This window comes from Typopeltis vanoorti, chromosome 7 (assembly GCF_054136105.1).
Source record: "Typopeltis vanoorti isolate ZY-2024b chromosome 7, IOZ_Tvanoo_1.0, whole genome shotgun sequence".
In the NCBI taxonomy this organism is placed as follows: Eukaryota; Metazoa; Arthropoda; class Arachnida; order Uropygi; family Thelyphonidae; genus Typopeltis; species Typopeltis vanoorti.
Genome location: NC_143555.1, coordinates 51,882,094 through 51,908,333, shown reverse-complemented (window position 1 = coordinate 51,908,333; position 26,240 = coordinate 51,882,094). Strand labels below are relative to the sequence as shown.

The 26,240-nt window shown below is 35.0% G+C and overlaps 1 protein-coding gene across 2 annotated transcripts in view; it reads left to right on the top strand.

Annotated features, from left to right (window-relative positions):
- The first annotated feature begins 332 nt into the window (after positions 1 to 332).
- Positions 333 to 26,240, top strand: part of LOC150104675 (bis(5'-adenosyl)-triphosphatase ENPP4-like) — a 57,197-nt gene continuing 31,289 nt past the window's right edge. Inside the window, exons 1-3 of one of the 2 annotated variants that reach the window (XM_090395865.1) lie at positions 333 to 905; positions 12,788 to 13,253; positions 20,718 to 20,909. In XM_090395865.1, coding sequence (XP_090251991.1) covers positions 12,830 to 13,253; positions 20,718 to 20,909 — 616 coding nt within the window. In that variant the 5' untranslated portion in view covers positions 333 to 905; positions 12,788 to 12,829. The other variant, XM_090395864.1, reaches the window with a different exon arrangement.

Here is a 26,240-nt window from a genome sequence, read left to right as displayed (position 1 = left end):
CACCTACAAGAAACTTAAATAAACAAGACTTCAAGAACGCAGTCAACCTTCCTTATATCAAGAATGTTACAGATAAATTAGCCAATCTACGAGTACAGAATAAAAATGACTTTCCTGCCACTTGAAAAGATATCAAAATCGCTTCATCCTCCGAAACCTCCACATCACCCAATGAAAAAACCAGGAGTTTACAATATTCACTGTTCCTGTGGCATCTACTAAGTAGGCCAGATGGGGAGAAATCCGCATGAGCGAACATCAAAAGGACGTACAAAAAAGAGAGAACTTAATTCTGGTTTGGCATTTCACACAACTTCTACTGGTCATGATGTACTCTGGGACAGAACAAACATGTCTCCTACATTGATAAAAACTGTTTCACAAGAAAATTCAAAGACGCAGCAAATATGATGAAAATTCCTACAATGCAACAAAAATCAAGGTTTGATTTTGTATCAAGTTTGGTCAGCGTTTATCAAAAATTTACCCAGTTCAGACCCCGGACAGAGTGAAAGTGAACCACAGAACGCGACATCAAATAGCATTGTTTCCAGCTAACATCTGTTAACGGCTGTATAGATCTGTAATTCGGTTTTTTAACGAATTTTTTTGATGTTCATAATACCAACAAATGAACTTTTTTTTTTTTTTTCGTAATTTCTTATAGTTTGTGCTTTAAACTGTTAGTTATCTTTACCCCTGAAGATGTTAGTCTGACGACTAACGAAACTTGTCGGGTTTGTTTTTTAGTACTTGTTTAGTTTTAAAAAACAGTCTTTTTTAATAAAAATGTGGTCACAAAATCGAAATAATTCGATTGAACTTATTAATCAGTTTCAGCTTGGAAAAACTTATTCCCGCGCTTGCGTTCGGCGCCTACCGCACTTATTAATCCGTGCCGTGAGGTAAGCTTCCTCTATGCTACACCCTGTCACTGCTTGTAGTAAATGAATATGGCCAAATCAGATTTTGTTTTTATATATGAATCTAATAATGAGAAATTGCAAAACTTGCCGTATACAAAGTGCCTTGTGTGGCATTTAATTTGTACACCAGTTAATTCTCGACTAAGAATGTGGATATAATGATTATCGCCCATCATTTGCAATTTAAAATGACAGTCGTAACGGGTGATATTTTCTGAATATGAATATGAATGTAATTTATTGGATTGAATTCATTTCTTTATTTAGCTTTTCCTGTTCGATACATGAATTTCCACGTTTGTTAGTGATATCGTTTGATGGATTTCGCTATGATTATATTGAAAAGGTACCTACACCGCAACTTGACTACTTGATAATGAACGGTGTACGGGCAACGAGAATGAAAAGCGCATTTATTACCAAAACCTTTCCTAATCATTTTTCGATTGCAACAGGGCTGCATGAGGAGACCCATGGCATTATAGCAAATGAAATGTTTGATCCTGTGTTTAATGAAACTTTTAATGTTGGCTCCCTTGATTCGAAATGGTGGAACAATGGAACGATTTTACCCATATGGGTATGTATTTAAAAGTATTTTATGAATTGAAAGTTCAGATGGTCAAGTTCATAATTGTGTTAATAATGGTTGTTGATTATAATAATGAGTCAGTTCATAAGAGGCAAAGCATCAGGATAGGAGTAATGTGTAAAATAAAACATGGAAAACGAATCTGACTCTTCACAACACATTAGCAAAACTTTATGTATTGGGGAGAACATAAACTGATGAATAACTCATAAAAGGTTGTATAACATGGCATTACATAAATATTTCTGACAATAACATATACAGAACCAGTTGCTGACTAGTTCTTAGGCCAATTTATAATTGTAATCTCCTCTCCTGTTGTTACCAGCAGGAATAGGAAGCAAAACAATAATATATATATATATATATATATATATATATATATATATATATATATATCTATGTTTAAAAACTATCAGTAGTTTGTGGAGAAACAAAAATGTTTCTATTGAAGTTAACCAGTTTCAGAAGCAGCTAGTTTTCTTAGGGAAAATGTCTGTTTTAGAAATGGAAGATACAATTCTTTCTCATTTTCTAGTTGCACTCTGACTTTGAAATCATTAAAAATGATTGCCTCACAGTAAAAAAAGAAAAGTGTTTTACAAATTTAGTAGATATCAACCAACATTAATATGTACTAGAATGAAGGGATTCCCAGAATTATAAACTAACTAATGCAAATTTCAGGAAGTCAAGATTTCAGTTATTATTATTGCATAATACATTCATGGAGTCTTGTTAATTGAATGTATTAGCAGATAATTTTGATGTACATGCAGGAGGAATAACCTTCCGAGGTTATTCCTCTTGCAAGTACCACTCTTGCCAACTCACCTTCAGTTGAAAAAGCCCTTATAAAAGATTGTGTGCTCTTGTCATAGCAAAATCTGAACCTAGGTATTCAACCTACCAAATTTCAGAACCTAGGAAAGATTCTGCAATCGCTAGGTAATGTGCTGCCTGGGGAAATGATTGTTACTGTTTTCATTATGTTCCTTTTCCTTGATGATTGATAATTTCATAGTCATGCAAATATATCTGATGGGCCAAGGAGTGGCAAGTGGGGCAGTTACACCAGGAGTTGCTATTAGAGGGTATGCAAAAGAATCTTTCCAAAAAAAAAAAGTGATTTCTCTTCCTCCCCCTTTTCATTTGCTGCTCTCAGTTTAGAGGCATAACTAAAAATTGATATTTTGATTATTTATGCTGTGAATCAGTCTAGAATAACTGGAATAGGTAATACATTTAATTATTCTGGAATTTACACAAGAATTGTAATGTGCACAGAGCAATACAAAAACAGTGGAAGTAACTAGACAAAGTCTGAATGGACACACCATCTCTATCCGGGTGTTAGTAGGCACCCATAGTTTTTGGGCAGGATGTCTAAGATTGGCTGTTGATTCAAAAAAAAAAAGCTATGCTTGTGCATCCCTTACTGCAGTGAAGCATATTATATTTATTTATTTTTGTGCATTTGATTCTGTGTGGGTTTCTGCAGCATGATATGCTAGATCTGACTGACCATCTCTGGCAAGGGATATATTTCTTATATTCTTCCAAGCAGATTCTGGTAGATCATTCATTTTGTTTGTAATAAAACGCATCACAAGTGCAAATAAGAGAAGTGTCATAAAAACGAGCAATATCAGTATTGATATTAACGTCTATATTAATTCTTATCATCCCCTCGATAAACGATAAATTAACGATAAACTTGGCTGTTTATTGTTAATTTAAAAATGTTCCCCCTTCTGACTTCACTGAATGCTACAATTTTACTGGCCATCCTGGTTACTTCACTTGGATAAAATATACAAAGAGATGAAAAGTACAGCTTCCTTGTCTTGATTTTGCCTTGGCCAATTTTTATATGGAATATTTTCAAAAAAATGATCCTGTCTCCACTATTCATAAACAATCTATCTGAAGATATATTGATGATGTGTTCAGACACATTCAATACATTTTCCTTCACTTTAAAACAGTGAGTACACCCGAATCCAGTTTACTGTACAAAAAGAAAATCTAGCCTTTCTAGACATTTCCATAACTACTTCATAATTTTAAACTTTTGTTCACCGAACCATATAATGTAGACAGTTACATTCATAGACTTGATCACCCCCCCCCCCTACACACACACATCAACATTTTTCCAATGATTTTTCTCTTATTTCTTATTTCTCATGTATTATATTCTACAACCAGGCCTGTGCACCTCAGTGGAAGTAGCGCTTGCATCTTCTGTGCTTGGTCACTCGAAGTAAGACTTAAGTTCAAGTCTAGTCGCCGACTGGAGGAACTTTTTCTAAGCCTTTCTTCGACCGGTTCCCGAATTAGTTGATCTCTGGCACAGGCAAACGGGTTTTTCCTCCCGGAAACTCGGGTTTTTTATCACCCGTAAACTGAAGAAAATCGACCGTAGTACCCACATTATTTCAGACAGTAACATATCTTGTTAGGGTTAGGTACCAAGAGATTATTATTATTATTTGACACCTCCAGGGAGTCCAAAGACTCATCGAGGGAGAGTGTGCCAACAGCATCGAATGATTGGTCCCCTTCCAACTACTAACCGCGCCCAAACTTACTTAACTGAGCCATTATTAGCAGAGGCTCTAGCAGCACTTGCTTGCCAGCCTCTTCGGTGGCTGCTATAATTAGTGATAGACATGGGCCAGCTATCTCTGATTGGCTACCGGTGGAGATTGAACTGCCCACTCAATCTCCAAAAGCTAGATAGGGTACAAAGGCCTTGCCTACTCCCTATAAGGGAATAAAAGGCGTGAGCTGATTTTTTTTTATTTATTTTATATTCTAGAACCTCAAAAGAATTAAGAAGTTAAAGAATAAGAGAATTAAAAGAAATATAAAAAATGGGAGAAAATTCATGTAAAAACTGAGTGTAAAATTTTTGCTTAATTGTCATAGGCATCAGTTCAGGATCGTAGAATGGCAATTAAACAATAACAAACAAACAATTATAAAAAGTGCCACTTAAATAGCTAATGTAAGGTAACTGAATTATTATTCAAAATTTTGCAGGATGATTTGGATAGATTGGAGGTCTGGGCTAAGGAGAATGGATGTCAATTTAATGTTGCAAAATGTAAGGTTATGCATTTTGGGGTGAAAAGATTAGCAGCAGTATATCACATTGGTGGAACTGTACTCCAGGAGATTGATGAGGCCAGGGACTTGGGAGTGTTGGTGGATAGGGAGTTGAAGTTTAGGGGGGCACATTGCCAAAGTGGCTAAATCATCTCATCAAATCACTTGGATGCTGAAGGATACTTTGATGAGCAGAGATAAGCAAGTTATTGTTCCCCTGTATCGAGCCTTGATAAGACCTCATCTCGATTACTGTGCCCAGTGGTCATCTAGGTTTCTTCTTGATGGGGAGGAGGTTGAGAGGATCCAGAGGCGAATGACCAAGATGATAGCAGGTCTATGGAATAAACCTTATGATAACAGGTTGAAGATTTGTGGGTTGCAGAAATTGGTTGATAGGCGGAAAAGGGGAGATATGATTGAGACATTCAAATTGCTGAAGGGTTTTTCTATAGGATTAATTCAGAGGATATTTTTGAGAACAGGACTGGTGGTGAGACTAGGGGGACATCCATGGAAGCTGGGCAAGAGTGTGGTTAGTAAGGGTGTTAGAGCTGGGTTTTTTACTTTTAGAATGAGTGGAATAAGCTGCCAGAGTCTGTTGTGGGTGCTATGACAGTGAATGAGTTCAAGGCAAAGTATGATAGATACTGTGTGAATGATATTATACATGATGCTTAGGGCCTCCCTCGATGAGTCTAAGGATTCCTTGGAATCGCCTGTAATAATAATAATTATTAACATCTGACTTCAATGGAGTCAGAGATTCATTGTGGAAGGTATGCATTATCACTACGTTCACAGCATACTCGGGCGATGTATTCCACTCACCAACCACTCCATGTAAAGAACCTAGTCCTCACCCCCTCTTCTGTTATCCTCCTTATACAAGGGTGGCTTCTTGTTCTACTCCCCCATTCTATAACAAATCTCTTTCATGTCGGCATGATAACAGTCCCTGACTAGCTTATATGTCTCAATCATATTCCTCCATCTCCTCCTCCTCCCCTATTCATGAGGCTTTGCGAATTACATTCTCTCAATCTATCCTTGTACGCCACATTCCAATTTACATCCTATTGATTCTTAGCAAATTTCAAAACTTTACAATTTGCAATATTGCAATGATAGTCCCATTCATGCAATCTATTCAAGTCCTCCTGTAAGGCCATAACATCTACTTGACTCAGCATTGCTCTCCCCAATTTTGCATTATCTGAAAACAGTTGCATATCAGAACCCATTCTGATATCATTAATATACAAATTGAGCAACAATTGCCCCCTGCATCACACCACCAGTGATTTTCCCCTTTCTGGACACCCCCATATACAACTTTCGGATACCTGACAGCCAGTTACTCATCCAACTCAGAAGTCTGTTATCCAGTTCCATCCATTTTGATTTATTTAAGCTTGTCATGTGGCTATGTCTATGAAAAGCTTTAGTAAAATCTAAGTTTACCACCGTATATGCATCGCCCTTGTCTGAGACATTTGTCAACTTGTTATACTACATAAGTTAGTAAGTAAAACATAATCTCCCTTTAACAAACCCATGCTGATAACCACTGAGAATACTACTGCTGTTATGAAGAGAACTAGAGAATTGGTGAGAAGTAGGATGCATTTCTGCATCCTACTTCTCACCAATCTCTCTAGTACCTTCATCACAATTCCAGATATACGGATTGGCCTATAATATGTGCTGTTGTAAGACTTATTAAACAGGTGCCAATGCCACTGCCTTAAGACGAGTCATGATATGTTGACATATAACCAGTCATCAAATCCTATCACCTTATTGCATGAAGGTTATTTATTTCCTCAATTACCTTCTGCTCACTCACAATTAAGCTATCTTCTCATATGTTCTCTACACTTAAGTTTCTCATGATTTCACCCTGACGATGAAACATACTTACAAATTGATCACTGAATACCTCAACAGTTTCTTATGCAGCAGTTTACTATTCTATCATTTTCATCCATTAACATCTCATAGAGCTTCTGTAGCTCAGTTGGTATAGATGAAGCCCTTTGGTTTGCTTTGCCTCCATGACACGAGGAACCTTTATCTAGTCTCATTTGACTAAAGGTGAGTTAGTCAGTCTCATACAGAGGTAGAGGGTTTTTTCACCTGGAAACTCAGGTTTTTCATCCCTCAGAACAGGCAAACCGGCCTGTGAACATACACGGATCTACAGTCATAAAATACATACTTAATCCTTCGGTAGGAGGGCTCAACCAGTCCTAAGGGATGGTGGAGGAATGGGGAAAACCCCATACGAATAAAAAAAATAAAAAACGTTAACTTATCATTCTTCCTTCTACTTGCCATATGTTTAAAAAAAATTCTCTAAGGTTTTTCTTTGCACGATTTGCTAATTTCTTCTCCTTGTGCAGTTTTGTTGTCCTTACTGGGTCACTCTCCTGGTTTGTCCTTTATACTCTTCACAAAACTGATAATTGCCATTATTCATCTCTTTTTATGTTCACTTAAATCATTTGACCCTACAACTATCACTAATTCTCTTGCTCATTTTCTCCTTATGTCGAAAGCATGAATTATCTTGCTCATTTTCTTCTCAAATAGCAGACTTTATGGTCTCTCTCTCATTAACCAGTCCTCTAACAATGGAATCACCATACACTGTTATTCTTGAATATTCCTAATACTTAATTCTTTTCTCATTAAGAGCATTTAATAAATAATTCATTTTAGAAATTATGGACTTTACAACCGTGTTATAAAAATAGTTATTTTAATTTCCCGACGACATTTCGACCTTCATATGAAGGTCATCATTTGGAGTATATACAAGGACAAGCTGAGTTACATTTCACACAGTAAGCTAAAGAAACAATGATTTGATCACCATTTTACTGCATGACCTCTAGTGGGAAAAAAAACAACAACATAAAATTGCAAATTACTTAATTATTTAGAAAATACATCAAAGCTAAATTCTATTTAAGATAACATGAGAGAAACATTCTTTCTTATAGATAGTGTTCTTACAGTAACAATGTTGTCCTATTTTTAACATTACAATTGTTATATTACATTTAGGATTCTGGATTATCTACAGTCCTGTTTATAGTTCACTCTTAGGGAGAAAGGTTCTGTGGGTAGAATATGTGCCTTCCATATGCTTGGAATTTTTAGACCATCATTATTGTTCAGATTGGGGTGGTTGATAAGAATCTCACAGGATTCCTTAAATTTGCGTTCATACCATGTTTTGGTGTGTTGTAAACAACTGGTGCTTTTCCAGTCAATTCTATGTAAAGTGTTCAGGGCATGATCAGAAAGGCCAGCTTCACGATAGTTCTTACATTTAATGTGTCGTTGATGTTCCTTTTGTCTGATAAGAATTGTGCATGCTGTTCCCCTATATGTGGTAGATTACAGGTGCAACAAATATGGTATACTCCAGGGTGGGCCAGCAGAGAGAGGAGTGGTCTTTGGATGAGTTGAGTAAGCTTTTTAATTTTGCAGGAGGTTTAAAGGTGGCTTTGAGGTTGTATTTCTGTAGTATTCTGTTTATTTTATCTGATGTCCCTTTAATGTAAGGAATGGTTATAGTTTTATTGTAGTCTGGTTTATCTTTGTTTTTTATTGAAGTCTTGTAGAGAATTTTGTTATAGTGTTTTGGCTGTAACCATTTTACATAACAAATATGTGAAAAATTAACAACTGTAATATTTGCTTATTACATGTTTCATATTATTGTACTATGAATTGGACCATATTAAGACCAAGAGCATCCCCTAGGTGGCAAATGGGGGGGAGAAACCCTGACTACCACCTGTTAGATATCAGGGCAGCTCTGAATATATTGAATAAAGAGCTGGGGGACCATTGGTTTTAGGACTGGCAATTCCATGTGAAAATACTACCATTCACCATCCCGCAGTGGGCCAGTGTGGTGAATTTATGGCCTAAGCTTCCAAGATGAATCAAACAGAAATAAAATGGCCTTCATTCCCTGGAGGCCAGATTGTTATCACCTACGGCAGCAGGCAGTTAAACATGAAGCCAGAGGGTGCTAAAAACCCCTGGGTAACCAGATCATGCTGCCACTGGAAACTAGACCTTGGAACTTTAAACTGTAGGACTTTGAGCAGTGAAGCATGGCTAACTGAAGAGCTAAAGCGACTGAAATGGGACATTCTCAGACTGTGTGGTTTGACATAATGAAGAAATTCTTCAATTAAAAAATGGGAGGCAAGGCATACTGTATTATAGAGGCCAAGATAAGGAAAGAATCAGTGGAGTTGAATTCATGATCAACAAAAAATTGAAGAACAGCATAATAGAATTTGACAGTATATCTGATTGAATAGCAAGTATTGTTGTCAAATCTCAAAAAGATACTCTTAAAATCATCCAAGTCTATGCACCAACAATGAGTCATACTGATGAAGAAATTGAAGCCTTCTATCATGATGTATCCCAACTCTGCAGTAAAGGAAAACATCATTTCAGAATTGTAATGGAAGACTTTAATGGTAGAATTGGTATACAACAATCAGATGAAAGCTCAATGGGAAATTTTGGATATGACATGAGAGACGATAGAGGAGCAAGGTTAATAGAATTTGCAGAAAAAGAAAGCCTGTACATCATGAATTCCTTTTTCAAGAAAAAACTAATGAAATTGACTTTATCCTCAGCAATAAGAAAAACATCTTTCAAGACTGCTCTGTTATAAACACATTCAACATTGGAAGTGGCCATCATATGGTATGCAGTAAGATTCAGATAAACTGCCAAAAAAAAAATGTTTCCAAGATCAAAGCAAAACATGTACACAAACTCAACATTAAAAAAAAAATATATTTATTCCAACATGAAGTAAACAATAGATTTAAACATCTTATTATAGATGACAATGCTGATCCATCAGAAAGTAATGACATTATTACCCAAAACCTTTTACAATGCCCACTTGAAATAGCTGATACCACAGAACAGAAACAAGACAGAATTTCTGAATTCTGAATTCTGCAAAATGATCAGAAAATGTATCACAGAAGAAATAAGAAAATTCAATTGTAAATTCATACAACAAACAATTAAAAACAACCATAGTCTTAAAAAAAGCCAAACAGCAATAAACAAATAGTTGCAATCAAACTACAAGATGCAACCATAACCAGAGATAGATATGCTAGAGCCAAAAGAATTGAAGAATTTTTTACTCAGTATTATATCAGGATGATCAATTAAATGAAGAATAAGACAACTATGAAATAGCTGAAGTACCACAAATTCTACCAGAAGAAGTTATCTGGAGCATCCAAAGCTTGCAAAATGGAAAAACTGTAGGTGAGGATGGAGTTATAGCTGAACTTCTAAAAGCAGGTGGAGAAATGATCTATAGACCCTTAGCGAAACTGTTTACTTTATGCCTGAACGAAAATGATGTACCAAAAACATGGAAGAAGCCAACCTAATTCTGATACATAAAAAAGGTGAGGTGGAAGACTTGATGAACTACCGACCCGTTAGTCAACAATCAGTGGTTTACAAAGTGTTTACAAAAGTCTTAGCCCATAGGCTTTGGACTCTAGACCTAGCACAACCAAAAGAACAGGCAGGCTTTCAAAGTGGCTTTAGCACAGTGGACCATATTCAAGTTGTACAGCAGATTATTGAATGGTGTAATGAATAGCAGTTGCCATTATGTCTTGGTTTTATTGATTTTGAGAAAGCCTTTGATTCAGCAAAAACTTGTGCAATACTTAACCCTCTCATGCATGAATTTTTATATTCATTTATAAAAAATTATAATGATGATGCAGTGCCATTTAATCTTACAGTATTACCATGAATTCATTAATTTTGCTAAATTTGTGCCCTGTATATGTTAAAAATGATGTCCTCATATGAGGCCCTTATGCATGAGAGGGTTAAAGCACTATGAAAACAAGTGGAGGAGCCATACTTCAGGACCATACCATCAAGTCAGCATACACCAATGCCACAGCAGCAATTCATTTCAATGGAAACATCTCTGCTGTGGAAATACAGAAAGGTATAAGACAGGGTGACGCAATGTCTCCAAAATTATGTACAGCATGCCTAGAAGATCCAACTTCTTGATTGGGAAGGAAAAAGTCTGAAGATAAATGGAAGATATTTAAGCCATTTATGCTTTGCAGATGACATAGTTATCTTTACTTCAACTGTGCATGAATTAAAGACTTGTATCCATTAACTCCAAACTGCTAGCAAAACAGCTGGCCTAAAGATTAACCTAAAGAAGATCCAAATTATGTTCAATAGCTATGTCCAACCAGAATTTATAAAAACCAGTAATGAGGAAATTATACAAGTAGATCATTACATATACTTAGGACAACAGATATCAATGGAACAAAATATCATGGATGAAATTAAAAGATGCATTATGCTTGGGTGGAAAGCATTTGGAAAATTACATTCAATATTCAAAAGCCAACTACCATTATGCCTGAAGAAAAAAGTTTTTAATCAATGTATTCTTCCTATATTGACATATGGCTGTGAAACATGGACACTAAATGCAAAGAAAATTCAAAAATTAAGAACAACGCAATTTAGTATGGAAAGAAGTATGCTTGGTGTCACAAGACAATCCCAAAAGGAGTATGTGGATAAGAAACCAAACCAGAGTCTCTGACATCATAGGAAGTGGCAATGGCCTGGTCATATTGCTTGAAGACAAGATCAATGATGGACAAAAGAATTACTGGACTGGATTCCATGAGAGGAAAAACGGCCACGATGCCAACCTAAATCATGGTGGATTGATGATATCATCAGATTTACAGGAGTGACATGGGAAAGGAGAGCCATGGACCAACAGTTTTGGAGTAATCTTGGAAAGGCCTTCATCCAGCAGTGGATCGACAATGGCTGATAAAGATGATTAAGGTCTTGGGTATGAGGAAGCTGTGGAGAAGATTCAGGACTGTGTGACCAAGGTGGTGAGTGGTCTGTGGAATGTTCCCTATGAGGATAGATTGTGGGCATGTGGATCGCAGAAGTTGGTTGATAGGAGAAAAAGAATGGATATGATAGAAACGTTTAAGTTGCTTAAAGGGTTTTATAGAATTAATGCAGGGGAAATCTTTCAACATTTGGCTAGAGGAGGCCAGAACAATGGGTCATAATTGGAAGTAATAAAGATGTGGTTAGTAGGGATGTGATGACTAGATTTTTTTTTGCTTGGAGAGTTGTGAATGAGTGGAATGGGTTGCCAGAGTCAGTTGCAAGTACTTTTTTTTATTAATGGGGTTCAAGAAGAGTTATGATAGATTGTGTGGGTAGTTTGGGTCTCCTGTGATGAATCTTCAGACTCCATACAACAATAATAACAATATTATTATATGATAACTTTGAGGTATGGGCAGGTATGTAGACTGTACAATGCTACACTGTACAATCCTCCATCAACACTATGCCATCTACTGTGCACTAGTACACAACATAATTCATTCACATACTATATCATCTATTGCATTTTGATAGATAAATAGTATTAGATGCAAGCAATGATGAATAATATAGAAGTGTCTGCAAAAAAGGTATAAAATAGAAACTGTATGAATAAGTGTAGTGATTTCTCAATTATCTGACTTTCAAATGAACAAGCCTTTGATTATCTAGCCCTTGAATGGGTTAGTGTGTTAACTGACTTTTTGGTATAGCACCACGTAATTGTATCTTTGCTTAACCCTTCAATTATCTGACCATGAAATTGCTCTCTTGCCCTAGATAATTGAAGATTACTGTAAGTAGATTGAGTTGGTAAAAAATGTATTAAGAAGTGATGAATTTAATTGCCAGCAAAGGTTGGTTGATTGGTAGAGCCTCTGCCACTAATGGCACACAAAAAAAGTTAAGCAAATTTCATTGTGGTTAGTAGTTGGAAGGGGTTCAATCGTTCGATGTTGTTGGCACACTCTTTCTCAATGAGTCTCAGGACTCCCTGGAGGTGCCACATAATAATAATATAATAATAATGATAAAAGAAAATTAACTTTTTCTATCACTAGTTGATTGTTTTCACCTGTTTTCTTAATGTGTATTTGTATCAAAATTTTTATCCAAGAGTAAATTTACTTAAGTGTTGTGAGCAGTTATTAGAAATAATATCTTTCAGGTAGCAAATCAGTTATCAAATCCCAGTCGACACAGTGGTGGTATGATGTGGCCAGGAACAAATGTTGTTATCCATAACAACACTGCTTTTTATTATGTTGCTTATAATCCAGATATTGAATGGAAGAAGCGAGTTGATACTGTGATATCTTGGTTTATTAATGATACTAATCCTGCAAATTGTGTTTTTATGTACTTTGAGGAACCAGATAACACTGGACATAAGTATGGACCAAACTCTAAACAAGTGAAAGAAAAGATAAAGGCTGTGGACAGTATTATGGAATACTTGTTAATTCAGCTACAAAAAGACAATTTACTCAAACTAATGAATATAATGATTCTTAGTGACCATGGTATGGCTGAAGTTCCAGCAACACATTTAATAGAAATCGACCAAATTGTTCCTCCAATTCTTTATACCAAATATGGTTCATCCCCCGTTTGGAATATTTTGCCAAAACCAGGTAAGATGAATTAAATAACTTTTCTTTGTGTGTGTATTGTATAATGTCACAGAAAATGACATGCATGTGACAAACACATGCATGTCATTTCATGATATGAAGTTTGAAATATTTCTGTAGAAATTGATATTCTTTCATATCTGAAAGTTTAATTGTTTTAACATAGTCTTTAGCTTTTTTAATTCCCCCCTCATAAAACATTAAGCCTAACATACATGTAATATTGGAGTTGGGCTCAGGATTAGATATCAGAAACATGTCTATATTCCAAAGGTGAACTTTTTTTTAGATACTTTCTTTTAAGCTTGCACAGTGATCCGAATGCAGTTTTGAAAATTATGGAGACAACTACCGTGTTTGAATAAAAACTTTAGTTTAATATAACTAAAATCTACATTCGACGTTTCCACCTTTATGTCAAGGTCATCTTCTGGAGCATACAACTATACACAGAAAACAAGCTACACTACAATCAAACTGGTTTTTAAAGATACTGACAAACCGCTGCAACAATTGTTGGCCTGACCTTTGGTGAAAAAAAAAAAAAAATATATATATATATATATATATATACATCAACGCTAGAGTCCTATTATTAGTGTTATCTGTTGGTTGTAGAAATACATTGGGCATAACAACAAGTATCTACCTATATACATATGTTAACATCATGATTATACTTGTACATTCCAGCCATTTGGTATGGAATGGTTTCTAATGCTAGCTGAAGATTGGCTAGAGTCCTGACTTATGCTGGATCTTATATATTAGGTAGGCTGAATGTGTGCCATCCAGATCCTTGGAATTTTCATGCCATCTTTGTTGTTGATATTTGGGTGGTTTATCAGGATTTCGCAGGCTTTCTTAAATTTCCTTTCATACCATGTTTTTGTGTGGTGTAAAGAGCAGGTGCTTTTCCAGTTGATTTGGTGTAAGGTGTTAAGCACATGGTCTGCGAGGCCTGCTTCACCATAATGGTTATATTTAATGTGTTCTTTCTTGCGTATAGGAATTGTCCGTCCTGTTTCACCAATGTATGGTAAGTTACAGGTGTGGCGGATGCAATAGACTCCAGGATGTGCTAATGGGAGGAGAGGATCCTTAGAGGAGTTGAATATAGTTTTAGGTTTAGTGGGTGGTTTAAAGGTGGCATTGAGGTTATAATGTTGTAGGATTCTGTTGATTTTTTCTGATAACCCTTTAATCTATGGGATGGCTATGATTTTACTGTAATCTAGATTCATTTTTGTTGTTGTTTTATGGAATATTTTATTAATAGTATTTTTGTTATAGCCATTATTGATGAATGTGTCGCTGATGATTTTTAGTTCTTGTTTCAGGGCTTGCTGGTTAGAGCAAATTGTTGTAGCTCTGTTTTTAAGGGTGTTAATGACTCCATATTTTTGCAATGGGTGGTGGTATGTATTATCATGTATGTATTGGCCAGTGTGTGTCGGTTTTCGGTAGACCATGAAGGATAGACTGCCTGAAGGAAGACGTGTGACTAGTGTGTCTAGGAACGGGAGTGAATTTAAGGAATGTGTTTAGCGTTTGTCGCCCATGCGGCCAGATCGTGAACACGTCATCAACGTATCTAAGCCAGATGGTCGGTCTTAGCATGGCAGAATCAAGAGCCCTTTGCTCAAAGGTTTCCATGTAGAAGTTAGCGATTGGGGGGGGGGTAGATAGTGGTGAGCCCATGGCTGTACCTTCTTTCTGTAGGTAAAATTTGTTTTGCCACACGAAGTAACTGGCAAAGAGGGCCGTAATGTCGGACGGAAATTTGTTCTGTAGTAGGAGAATTGTGTCATTGATGGGGTCATTAGTGAAAAGGGCAGAAACGTCAAACTGACTAATAAGTTGTCTTTGTCGAGTGTTATGTTTTTAATTTTGTTTATAAAGTGTTGTGTGTTTTTCATGTAGGAGGGGGAATGACCTACATACTCCTTAAGTGTTGCTGCTAATTTCTTGGCTAAGTGGTAATGGGACTGTCCATTCCTTCTGTGATTGGACGAAGGGGCACATTTTGTTTGTGTATTTTCGGGACCCCATATATTCTGGGGGGGGGGGAGGGACGTGCATAGTGGGGTTTGAGTTTTTTAACCGTGTCTGGTGGCCAAGAAGTGATGGATTTGAGTAGTAGTTTCTCTGTTTTATCCTTTATCCTTTTTGTTGGGTTATAATTTATATGTGTTGTTATCGGCTACTAGTTGATTCATTTGAAGTACGTATGTTGATCTGTCTACATACTTCAAATGAATCAACTAGTAGCCGATAACAACACATATAAGCTGGTAAAGTATAACCCAACAAAAAGGATAAAGAATAAAACAGAGAAACTACTCAAGTCCGTCACTTCTTGGCCACCAGATACGGTTAAAAACTAAAACCCCACTATGCCCCCCCCCCACCAGAATATATGGGGTCCCAAAAATACACAAACAAAATGTGGCCTTTGTCCAATTGTAGAAAGAATAGACAGTCCCAATTACCACTTAGCCAAGAAATTAGTGGCAACACTCAAGGAGTGGGTAGGTCATTCTCCCTCCTACATAAAAAAACACACAACACTTTATAAACAAAATTAAAAACACATAACACTCGACAAAGACGACTTATTAGTCAGTTTCGACATTTCTGCCACCATACCACCACCCATCACAAAAATATGGAGTCATTAACACCCTTAAAAACAGAGCTACAACAATTTGCTCTAACCAGCAAGCCCTGAAACAAGAACTAAAAATCATCAGCGACACATTCATCAATAATGGCTATAACAAAAATACTATTAATAAAATACTCCATAAAACAACAACAAAAATGAATCTAGATTACAGTAAAACCATAGCCATCCCATACATTAAAGGGTTATCAGAAAAAATCAACAGAATCCTACAACATTATAACCTCAATGCCACCTTTAAACCACCCATTAAACTTAAAACCATATTCAACTCCTCTAGGGATCCTCTCCTCCCATTAACACATCCTGGAGTCTATTGCATCCGCTGCACCTGTAACTTACATTGGTGAAACAGGACAGACAATCCCTATACGCAAGGAAGAACACATTAAATATAGCCATTATGGTGAAGCAGGCCTCTCAGACCACGTGCTTAACACCTTACACCAAATCAACTGGAAAAGAACCTGCTTACACCATACAAAACCATGGTATGAAAGGAAATTTAAGGAAGCTTGTGAAATCCTGATAAACCAGCCAAATATCAACAACAAAGATGGCATGAAAATTCCAAGGATCTCGCTGGCACACATTCAGCCTACCTGATATATAAGATCCAGCATAAGTCAGGACTCTAGCTAATCTTCAGCTAGTATTAGAAACCATTCCATACCAACTGGCTGGAATGTACAAGTATAATCATGATGTTAACATATGTATATAGGTAGATACTTGTTGTTATGCCCAATGTATTTCTACAACCAACAGATAACACTAATAATAGGACTCTAGCATTGATATATATATATATATATATATATATATATTTATTTTTTTTTTTTTCACCAAAGGTCAGGCCAACAATTGTTGCAGTGGTTTGTCAGTATCTTTAAAAACCAGTTTGATTGTAGTGTAGCTTGTTTTCTGTGTATAGTTGTATGCTCCAGAAGATGACCTTGACATAAAGGTGGAAACGTCGAATGTAGATTTTAGTTATATTAAACTAAAGTTTTTATTCAAACACGGTAGTTGTCTCCATAATTTTCAAAAATGCATTTTTTTTAGATACTCTATTTGATATATTGTAAATTTGTGAATGAAAATGCTATCAGTACTTCTGAAAAAACTGTTTCCACTTTTCTTAATGAGCTTCTTCCATTGCTGCATCCTGGTATTTATTAGATCGTGTGTTCATGTAGCCTTTTTATTACAACCAAACTGGAAGATCTAGTGAGATTCAAAGATCTGAATATATGGATTATATATATATATATGGCTGTCAATTCTGACAAGACTGAGCTTGCCCAGCATGCAGTCTTCGCTAGCCAAAGGATACACTACAATAAATTTTTAACAGAAGTTTCTTCAAGTTCCTGTTTAAAGAAGGTTTGGAAATATTAAATAACCTAACCTCAATTGGAATGAATTGCCTAAACTTACTTTAAACTGTGGGAAGTGATCATCTTAAACCATCAATGTTTTTAACTGCTATTCCATTCATAATGACATGGGAATGCTTATTCCTTTGTTATCGTAATGTTACTGGCACAGCTTCAGCAGCTGTAGAATTAACCTTGTATTGTGCATAACTTATTCTTAATTTCTTTAAAGTTAACTGACCATTTGTTTGCCCTGAGATATGCATGATATTTGACATGAAGTATTAATTCATTAATTACTGAACTCAGTTATTAGCCATCATTATATGTCACACATGTTTACTTGTTATTGTAAGTTATCCAAATTTTCAGCATTTAGTATATTATGAAAGTGACTGGTTCTCTATGATATACAAAGAGTAATTTTTTTTTAGTGTCTTTTTAGTATTTAGTATTTAGGTAGTATTTAGTATTGTGAAGACAACACAAAGGCTTCTGGGAATGATGCAGAGGACACTGACATGTAGAAATAGGGAGATTCTTGTTCTGTTGTATAAGGCTTTGATTAGGCCACACATGGACTATTGTACCCAGATTTGGTCACCTGGTTTTCAGAAGGATGAAGAGATGTTGGAAAGGATCCAAAGGCGACTGACTAAGGTAGTCTCTGACCTCTGGAATGTCGAGTATGAGGAAAGATTGAGAAGATGTAATTTGCAGAGTCTTGTGGACAGGAGGAAGAGGGGAGATATGATAGAGACCTGCAAGTTGGTAAGGGGTTGTTATTAGGATCAATGCTGGAGAAGTTCTGCAGAAAATAGTGGGAGATAGGGGAGAACTAAAGGTCATCCGTGGAAACTGTATAAAGAGGGTGTGAAAATAACTGTGCAGAGTTGTAAATGATTGGAATGCCTTGCGTGAGAGTGTGGTGTCTGCAAGGAGTTTGAGTGTGTTTAAGACACGGTATGATGAGCTGTGTGTGTGTGTGTGTGTGTGTGTGTGTGATAGACCTCCCAGATGAGTCTTTGACTCCATGAGGTCTTGGGGTAGTAATAATAATAATAATATCGTTTTTAGTATATTATGAAAGGGACTGATCAGTCTTTCTATATGAGTTACAGAGAACTGACAGTTAGATGGTGAATATCACTGACTGTGCATTCTCTTTCTCATAAATATTTCCATTTTAAGGATAGCAAAGTCTTATAAGAATGTTTATATCACTGTACAGCATAAGGTAGTATTTAGGTTTAATCATCTCTGACCAACCATCTTTGCTGTTTCAAGTTCATCTGAAGTAATGCTATTGGACTTTGTCCTCTGAGATCTGTTAAGCTATGATTGTGCCAGTTTATATAATCTTTAAGGTCTGATTGAATGTGCAGAATCATTGCCTAAGATATTATTATGAACAACTGCATGGTGTCAGAAGATCTGATTGCAGGAGCCCCAAAGTAACTATTATTCATATGTTACTTATATGACTCTCCATAAACTGTTAATAATGGCCATCGATATTAATAGTTATATGAAGAATAGTTAACATATCTTGTTATAGTTGAAGAAGGGAAGAATAGAATATGAAGTACATGATATTCTACTCATGTACTGGAAGTCTGCAAATAATAATAATTTAAAGGCTGTAGTCTTATGATTTTCCGTTGATATCTTAATCCTTTTGTACGTCCTTTCATTTGACTCTTTTCAGCTATATGTAACAGAGAACTTAAACTCCTTTAAACTGATACAAGTCAGGGCAAGACTGCTCTGACAGTTTTATATATTATGATGTTGTCAGTGTAATTTTATAGGCAATTTTGTACTAACACGTAGTGAGTGAGTAATAACACTGGCCAACAAAACAAATTTTTTTTCTGCTGATTATGATCTGACACTTGTTTTTTACTAATTTGGGTGCATGGATTTCGAATATCAAACCCATTTTTCTCTATCACGTCAGGTTTTTCCTCCATGGCATTTTCTTTTTGCTAATTTGTAAGTTTTTGATAGTTTTAAGGAGGCAGTACTATTTTTAGAGTATCAAAAAAATCGATTTTTTAATATTATTTTCTAAAAGTATGTACTTTTAAAAATCTGTTCCTAACTTTTTCATCAAGACATTCGAAAAATTCCCGAAGATATAACCTATTATTCAAAGCGGTGTGCAGATCAGAATTGGAGTGCTCACTGCTCTCGCTTGTTAGTAAACGAATAAATGCGTAAGAACCTGCAACGGCACGTACTGGCACTTTGAATGTGAGAGAGGCCGATAACCGACCTAATACATTTAGGTGATGAAAAGTAGGCGATGACAACTGCCTAAAACAAATGAATGCTATATGCGTCATAGCGGACAAAGAACGATCGAAATCAGTCAATCGAATCGATCGTGAAAGTATGATGAGCGCTTATAACGTTTCAATAAAGTCTCTGTTTTTTTTTTTTTGTCTTGTTAATTCGTGTTAATCGAAAATGTGTCAGTAGTGTAGATTCCTTCTGTTACATTTGTGGCAGCTTTACTGTTTCCAGTCAAAGGACAAATATCACCGATTTTGTTAAGAAAGTGTACTTTGCATACTTTGACGTAAAACTTGCAGATCAGGACAATTCATGGGCTCCAAATAAAGTGTGTAAGTCGTGTAGAAAATTTACGACAGTGGAGCAAGGGAAAACGCCAAAAATTAGCTTTTGGCATTCCAATGATTTGGCGGGAACCGAAAAATCACGTAGATGATTGCTATTTTTGTTTAGTTCAGACTTCTGGTTATAATAAGAAGAATAAGAAAAAAATTGTGTATCCAAAACGCCAGTATGTGCCATTGCAAGTTCTTACGCATTTATTCGTTTACTAACAAGCGAGAGCAGTGAGCACTCCGATTCTGATCTGCGCACCGCTTTGAATAATAGGCTATATCTTCGGGAATTTTTCAAATTTCTTGATAAAAAGTTAGGAACAGATTTTTAAAAGTACATACTTGCAGAAAATAATATTAAAAAATCGATTTTTTTGATCCTCTAAATAGTACTGCCTCCTTAAAACTATCAAAAGCTTACAAATTAGCAAAAAGAAAATGCCATAGAGATAAAACCTGACATGATAGAGAAAAATGGGTTTGATATTTGAAATCAGCGCACCCAAATTAGTAAAAAACAAGTCTCATATAAAAGTCAGCAAAAATTGTGTTGGACTGTGTAATTAATTTCTAAGTTGCCATTTAGCAGTATAATCTAGTTTTATCATAAGGACTGCAATAAAGCCAAATTATATCTCAGTTTTGAATAAATAATTTTTATCTTTGATTTGGAACAAAATAACTTATTATTGCTACATAAAATAATCTTATCTTCATCTAGATAAAATATTACATGTGCAATAAAAAGAAATTATATAATTTTCAGGGTGTTATGATGATGTGTATACCATGCTGTTGAAAGGTTCCCAATTCTATAAATATTGGATATACAGAAAGGAAGATATTCCCACTCAGTATTACTATAAACAGAACCGAAGAGTGATGCCTTTATTACTGGTTGCAAAAGAAGGGTGGGGTTTAGTTCATAAAAAACCATCAAACTTTTCTCCTTCTAAAAGTGAGTATAAAAGATTTCATCTAGTTAATATGAATTTTAACATTTAGCATATATCGCTAATTAAAATACCTTCATGGTTAAACTAAACATATTTGGTCGTTTATATAATTCAAATACAAACTCAAATTCAAAAAACAAATTCAAATAAGTTTTCATGTCTCCATAAACGCCTTGAAAAACCCAGACAGTTTGCTGGCAAAACTGGTAGGCCCTAATGTAGTTTTGTTTTTCATAAATGGTCAGTAATTAATAAATAAGTTTGTATTTGTTCCTTCATGGTTATCATTATTATCTGAAATTAGAAACGGTTTAAACAAAAACTAATTTATATAATATTATTTGCAAAATTTTCAGCTGTGTTTTGTGATCATTGATGCTGTTAATGACTTTTTCTATTACTTTAGAGAAGACTGGAGTGAGATCAGTTGGTCACTAGTTTGACAGGCCAACCCCTTTATTTTTTCTTTGAATAGGTTAAATACATGCTTGCTTTTATATTTTATGACTTTGAGACAGGCATCACTTATAAGCTTAACATTTGGCAAGTTACTTAAACTAGCATCCTTAACAATAACTTAAGGAAATTAAAACTTAAGCAAACCAATATCTTAATCAGTTTTGTTATCTGCTCAGTATTTTGATGTTACAGTTTCACTTTTAAAAATAAATAATTATTTCCATCTGATACTACTTAATTATTTAGACATCACCTTACCTTTACTAAACAGCTCTACTGAAGATGGATTTTCTATTCCACGTCCTGCTAACCTATACACATAGAAGAATTTGAGACACTTGTTCTCAACAAAACTTCAGCACCCAAACTGTGGCTCAGACTTGTTTACAATATATTTGCCACCTGGCTGCATAATTGATTGAGACTCTTAAGATAACTTCTTGTACCAAATGAACAGGTTTCCATCTTCAAATTAAATTCACCATGATAGTATTGCATAAAGAGTTTACATTGCTACTAACTTCATGTCAGCAGTTTTCTGCCAAATTAGTCTATTATCTGTTAGCATTCCAGTATTATTGGTCTTCTTGGGCACTTCTAACTAAATTAGGTTTCCCATAATGTTTTACTAAAATCTGGAACATTCTGAAATTTTTACTTAAAAAATCTGGGACATTTTGTAAAAAAATGGGACATGTTAAAAATTAAGAAAACCAAAAATAAAAGTATTATATATACTGCTATAAACATACATTAACATTAAATCCACTTTAAAAAAGAATTATTAATTGCAAACATATTTAATTAGAAAAATATTTATCAGATTTATGGACCTGTTCAAGAATTTTTTTTCTTTTGATATTTGATCATTGAACTCAGCACAAGAGAAATTCTTAAAATATGTCTTTACAATGATTAAAGGCTTTCATCTAGTTAATACAAATTTAGCATATACTGCTAATTAAAATACCTTCATGGTTATCATTATTATCTGAAATTAGAAGCGGTTTACTGTCTCAATTTTAAGTCTATTTTTTCATCTGTCCAGAGCGCATTTATTAATGAAAAAACACGTTCAACAGCTGCATTAGTTCCTGACAGTGCTAAACAAAAACTAACTAGGCATTTAATACTCCCAGAATTTATACCCTGCTTTGTATAATGAGCAAACATTTCACACCATTTATCACTGACACTTTGATCCTTCTGTTCACTCCACACTTCAAATTTGCTTTCACAACATTTTTTCACACATACAAACTCATCAAATAAGTCCTCTTCGTTCACAGTAAAACTTGGTGACACTGTCTGCATGAATATGTAGCTTTCTTGTATGTTCTTCCAAGTCACAGGATCCTTTCCCTTCAAATTAATCCAATCCATAGACTGAAGAAGTGTGAGAAATAGTGTACACCACTCCTGAATATATTCAATACTGGTGCAGTAGAAATCTACTGCATAGCTTTCAAATTTATCAACTGTTATGTGTCCTCCTTTTTCTAATTCTTGCAACTGTTTTCTCACAGTAGTTGTAAGAAACTTTTCTGCCTTCCTACAATTTAACCTTTCCACCAGTTTGTTTGTTTCATTCTTCATTTCAATTATTGTTATATCTTGCTTTTCAATACATTTAATGGTATCATAAAAGGTTTTTAACTGACTGGCAAGGAAATGCAGGAGTGTAATTGAAAGTGGATTTTCAAAGAAATTTTTGAGAGTGATAGGACATTTGTCCATAGAAAGAAAATATGACTTCAATGAAGGGAACATGTCAATAACCCTCTGGATTGCAGGCAAAAGAGAGCCATCTTGTCTTGCTGCTCTGTGTTTGTGAATTTATACTCTATGTTTGTGAATTCACAAAATGATTTAAGTTCCTCAACTCATACACAATATATGTGGAAATGTTGGTAAATCTTGTTAATTATTAACTGAAGATTGATAGGTAAGCAATCTTAAGCAGTCTGCACAGCATTATGTATCACATGTGCAGGGCAACCAATTCCAATTAAATTGTTCACAGTATTTTCTTGCATTTTGAAGTACAGATTATTCTTTCCCTTTCTCTTCTTTCCACCAAAGTTTATATTTGTATTATCTGCTAATATTATAGCAATAACCTTTTTCAGGAGATCTAACTTCTGTAACACTTTCAACACATAAGAAAATAAAAGTTCTGAAGTTTCACCACCTAAATTAACGAACTCCAACACATTCACCTTCACACTTTTTTCTGGATGATAGTATCTAATGACCAGAGGCATTAATTTCACGTCAAAGTGGTTTGATGAATCGATTAGTACTGATATAAAACAAACTTCTTTTAGCTCTTCCTCAATCTGCTTTGTTGCTAATGGCACAATAACATTGGTTATTATTGCCTTGCCTTTTCTTTGCAAACACCTGAATTTATCGTTGAAAATTTTTTTCATGATGATTGTTGTGCAGTCCATGGAGTTAAAGCTGTAGTTATGCATTGCTGTGTGATACATGAAGGTTGCTTCCTGCAACCTTCGCGTATCACATATAACTCTTTTTCGTATATTCAGTGATAACTCTTTTTCCCTTTCGCTCTTGGTTTTCACAATTAAAAAATTACTTATACTGCAGTTGGAAGCCTTACTTTGAACAGCAGCTTTATGCTTTTTCGTTTTCACATGGTAGCTATGCACTGCTGTGTGATACACGAATGTTGCTTCCTGCAAGCTTCGCGTATCACATATAACTCTTTTTCGTATATTCAGTGATAATTCTTTTTCCCTTTCGCTCTTGGTTTTCACAATTAAAAAATTACTTATACTGCAGTTGGCTTCCAACTGCAGTATAAGTAATTATACTGCAGTTGGAAGTAATTATAGCTGTTCGAAGTAATTATACTGCAGTATAATTACTTCGAACAGCCTTACTTCGAACAGCAGCTTTATACTTTTTCGTTTTCACATGGTTGACTATGTCTGACCGACCACCATGCAAAATTTACAGTTACATAAAGTACATTCCACATTTTCATATACACCTTTAATGAAAGGAAATTCTCTTCTAATATTATCATTAATACTGCACTTACGTTTTGGCATTATAGGGGTAGAAAACGATAAAAATATGCTTTTTCGTTTTCACATGGTTGACTACGTCTGATCGACCACCATGCAAAATTTACAGTTACATAAAGTACATTCTACATTTTCATATACACCTTTAATGAAAGGAAATTCTCTTCTAATATTATCATTAATACTGCACTTACGTTTTGGCATTATAGGGGTAGAAAACGATAAAAATTATAACACACAAAGTATTGATCAAGTAAGATACTGTTATAACAGAAGCATGGGAAAAAAGAACATCACCATTAGTTATATTATTTATAATACTAATGATTATTATTATAAATAATAAATAAATAAAATTTATTATTATCAGTTATTATTATTATATTATTATTATACTAAAAACGAGATAAAATCTGTTTATCCATTTTTTCCTGAAGGATACTTAAAAAAGTGGAGTTTTGAAATTAACTCGGGACATTTTTATAAAAAACCGGACAAATGGGAACCCTAAACTAAATCATCCCACCTAGATCTTGGTCTTCCTCTGGGCCTTTTTCCTGCCATCTCAGCATGAAATATTTGCTTTGCTAACCTTTCCTCTCCCATTGTATTTAGGTGACAATACCATCTGAGATTAGTCTTGCCCACATGTTCCTGAATGCTAACAGTGTCAAGTTCCTTTCTAATATCTTCATTTTTAATATGATTCTGCCATTGATGCCATCTGTTTACCTCTTTTATTTCTAACCCAGCACTCAAATCCTTAAGTTAAAATTGTTTTGAATACTGTCTTGTTTATACAGCTAGTTTAATGTGTTGACTTATTCCATATAAATTTAGTCACTTGGTTCTTCACTCTACCAGCCCTCCGCTCTCCAGCCAAAAGGCTGCGGGTTTGAATTCCGCCGTTGGCATGGATGTTTGTTTGTGATTGTCTGTGAAAATACTAGTGGTGGTAGCGGTGTAGATGATGTGGTTCACTATAGTTGGTGGATTGCGTGGTGGAGACAGTTGTCGAGTAGGTATCCTCCCCTTGATGAGTTTTTGGAATCCTTGGAGGTGTCATGTAATAATAATAATAATGATATACACTGCTCAAAACAATTAGGAGATGTTTTAGTTTCTGTCAAATAATTATAAATTTCTGCAAATAATTATAACTATTGTAATAGATTTAACTGTATTGATATGAACACAGATGAATAAGAAAATAACTATTTATTAACTTAATAAATAAGTTAATAACTTATTAACTTATTTATATAAACTTAAGTTAATAAATAGTTATTTTCATATCCATCTGTATTCATATCAATACCATTAAATCTGTTACAACATGTCTGATGAACACATAAGCCTATCCATGCGTTTAAATTATAACTATTGGTACTTTATACATGAATAAATATTTCTTACTTATGGATAGGGTGTAATTGATGAGATATTGTTTAAATAATTGATATTTATTACAAATTTAACAAATTCTACATTTTAGCTTAAAATAATTTTAACAAGAATAGCCAAAAATGCTTTTGTTAATTTTTAATAGGGTGTATGGTCTTCATTAACAGCCAAAACAGCAGTACATCTGGATTGCATGAACCGGATAAGATGATCGAACAGTTCTTGTGGGATATTTCTCCACTCTTCTGTGAGAGCAATTTCGAGCTCTTGAAGCGATCGTGGTGGCACCAGTCTAGCAGAAACGCGCTTACTTAAAGCATTCCAGGCATGTTTGATTGGATTACATTCCGGTGAACAGGCAGGCTAGTCCATTCGTTCAATACCTTCTTCCTCAAGCCACTCTTGTACTAAATTTGC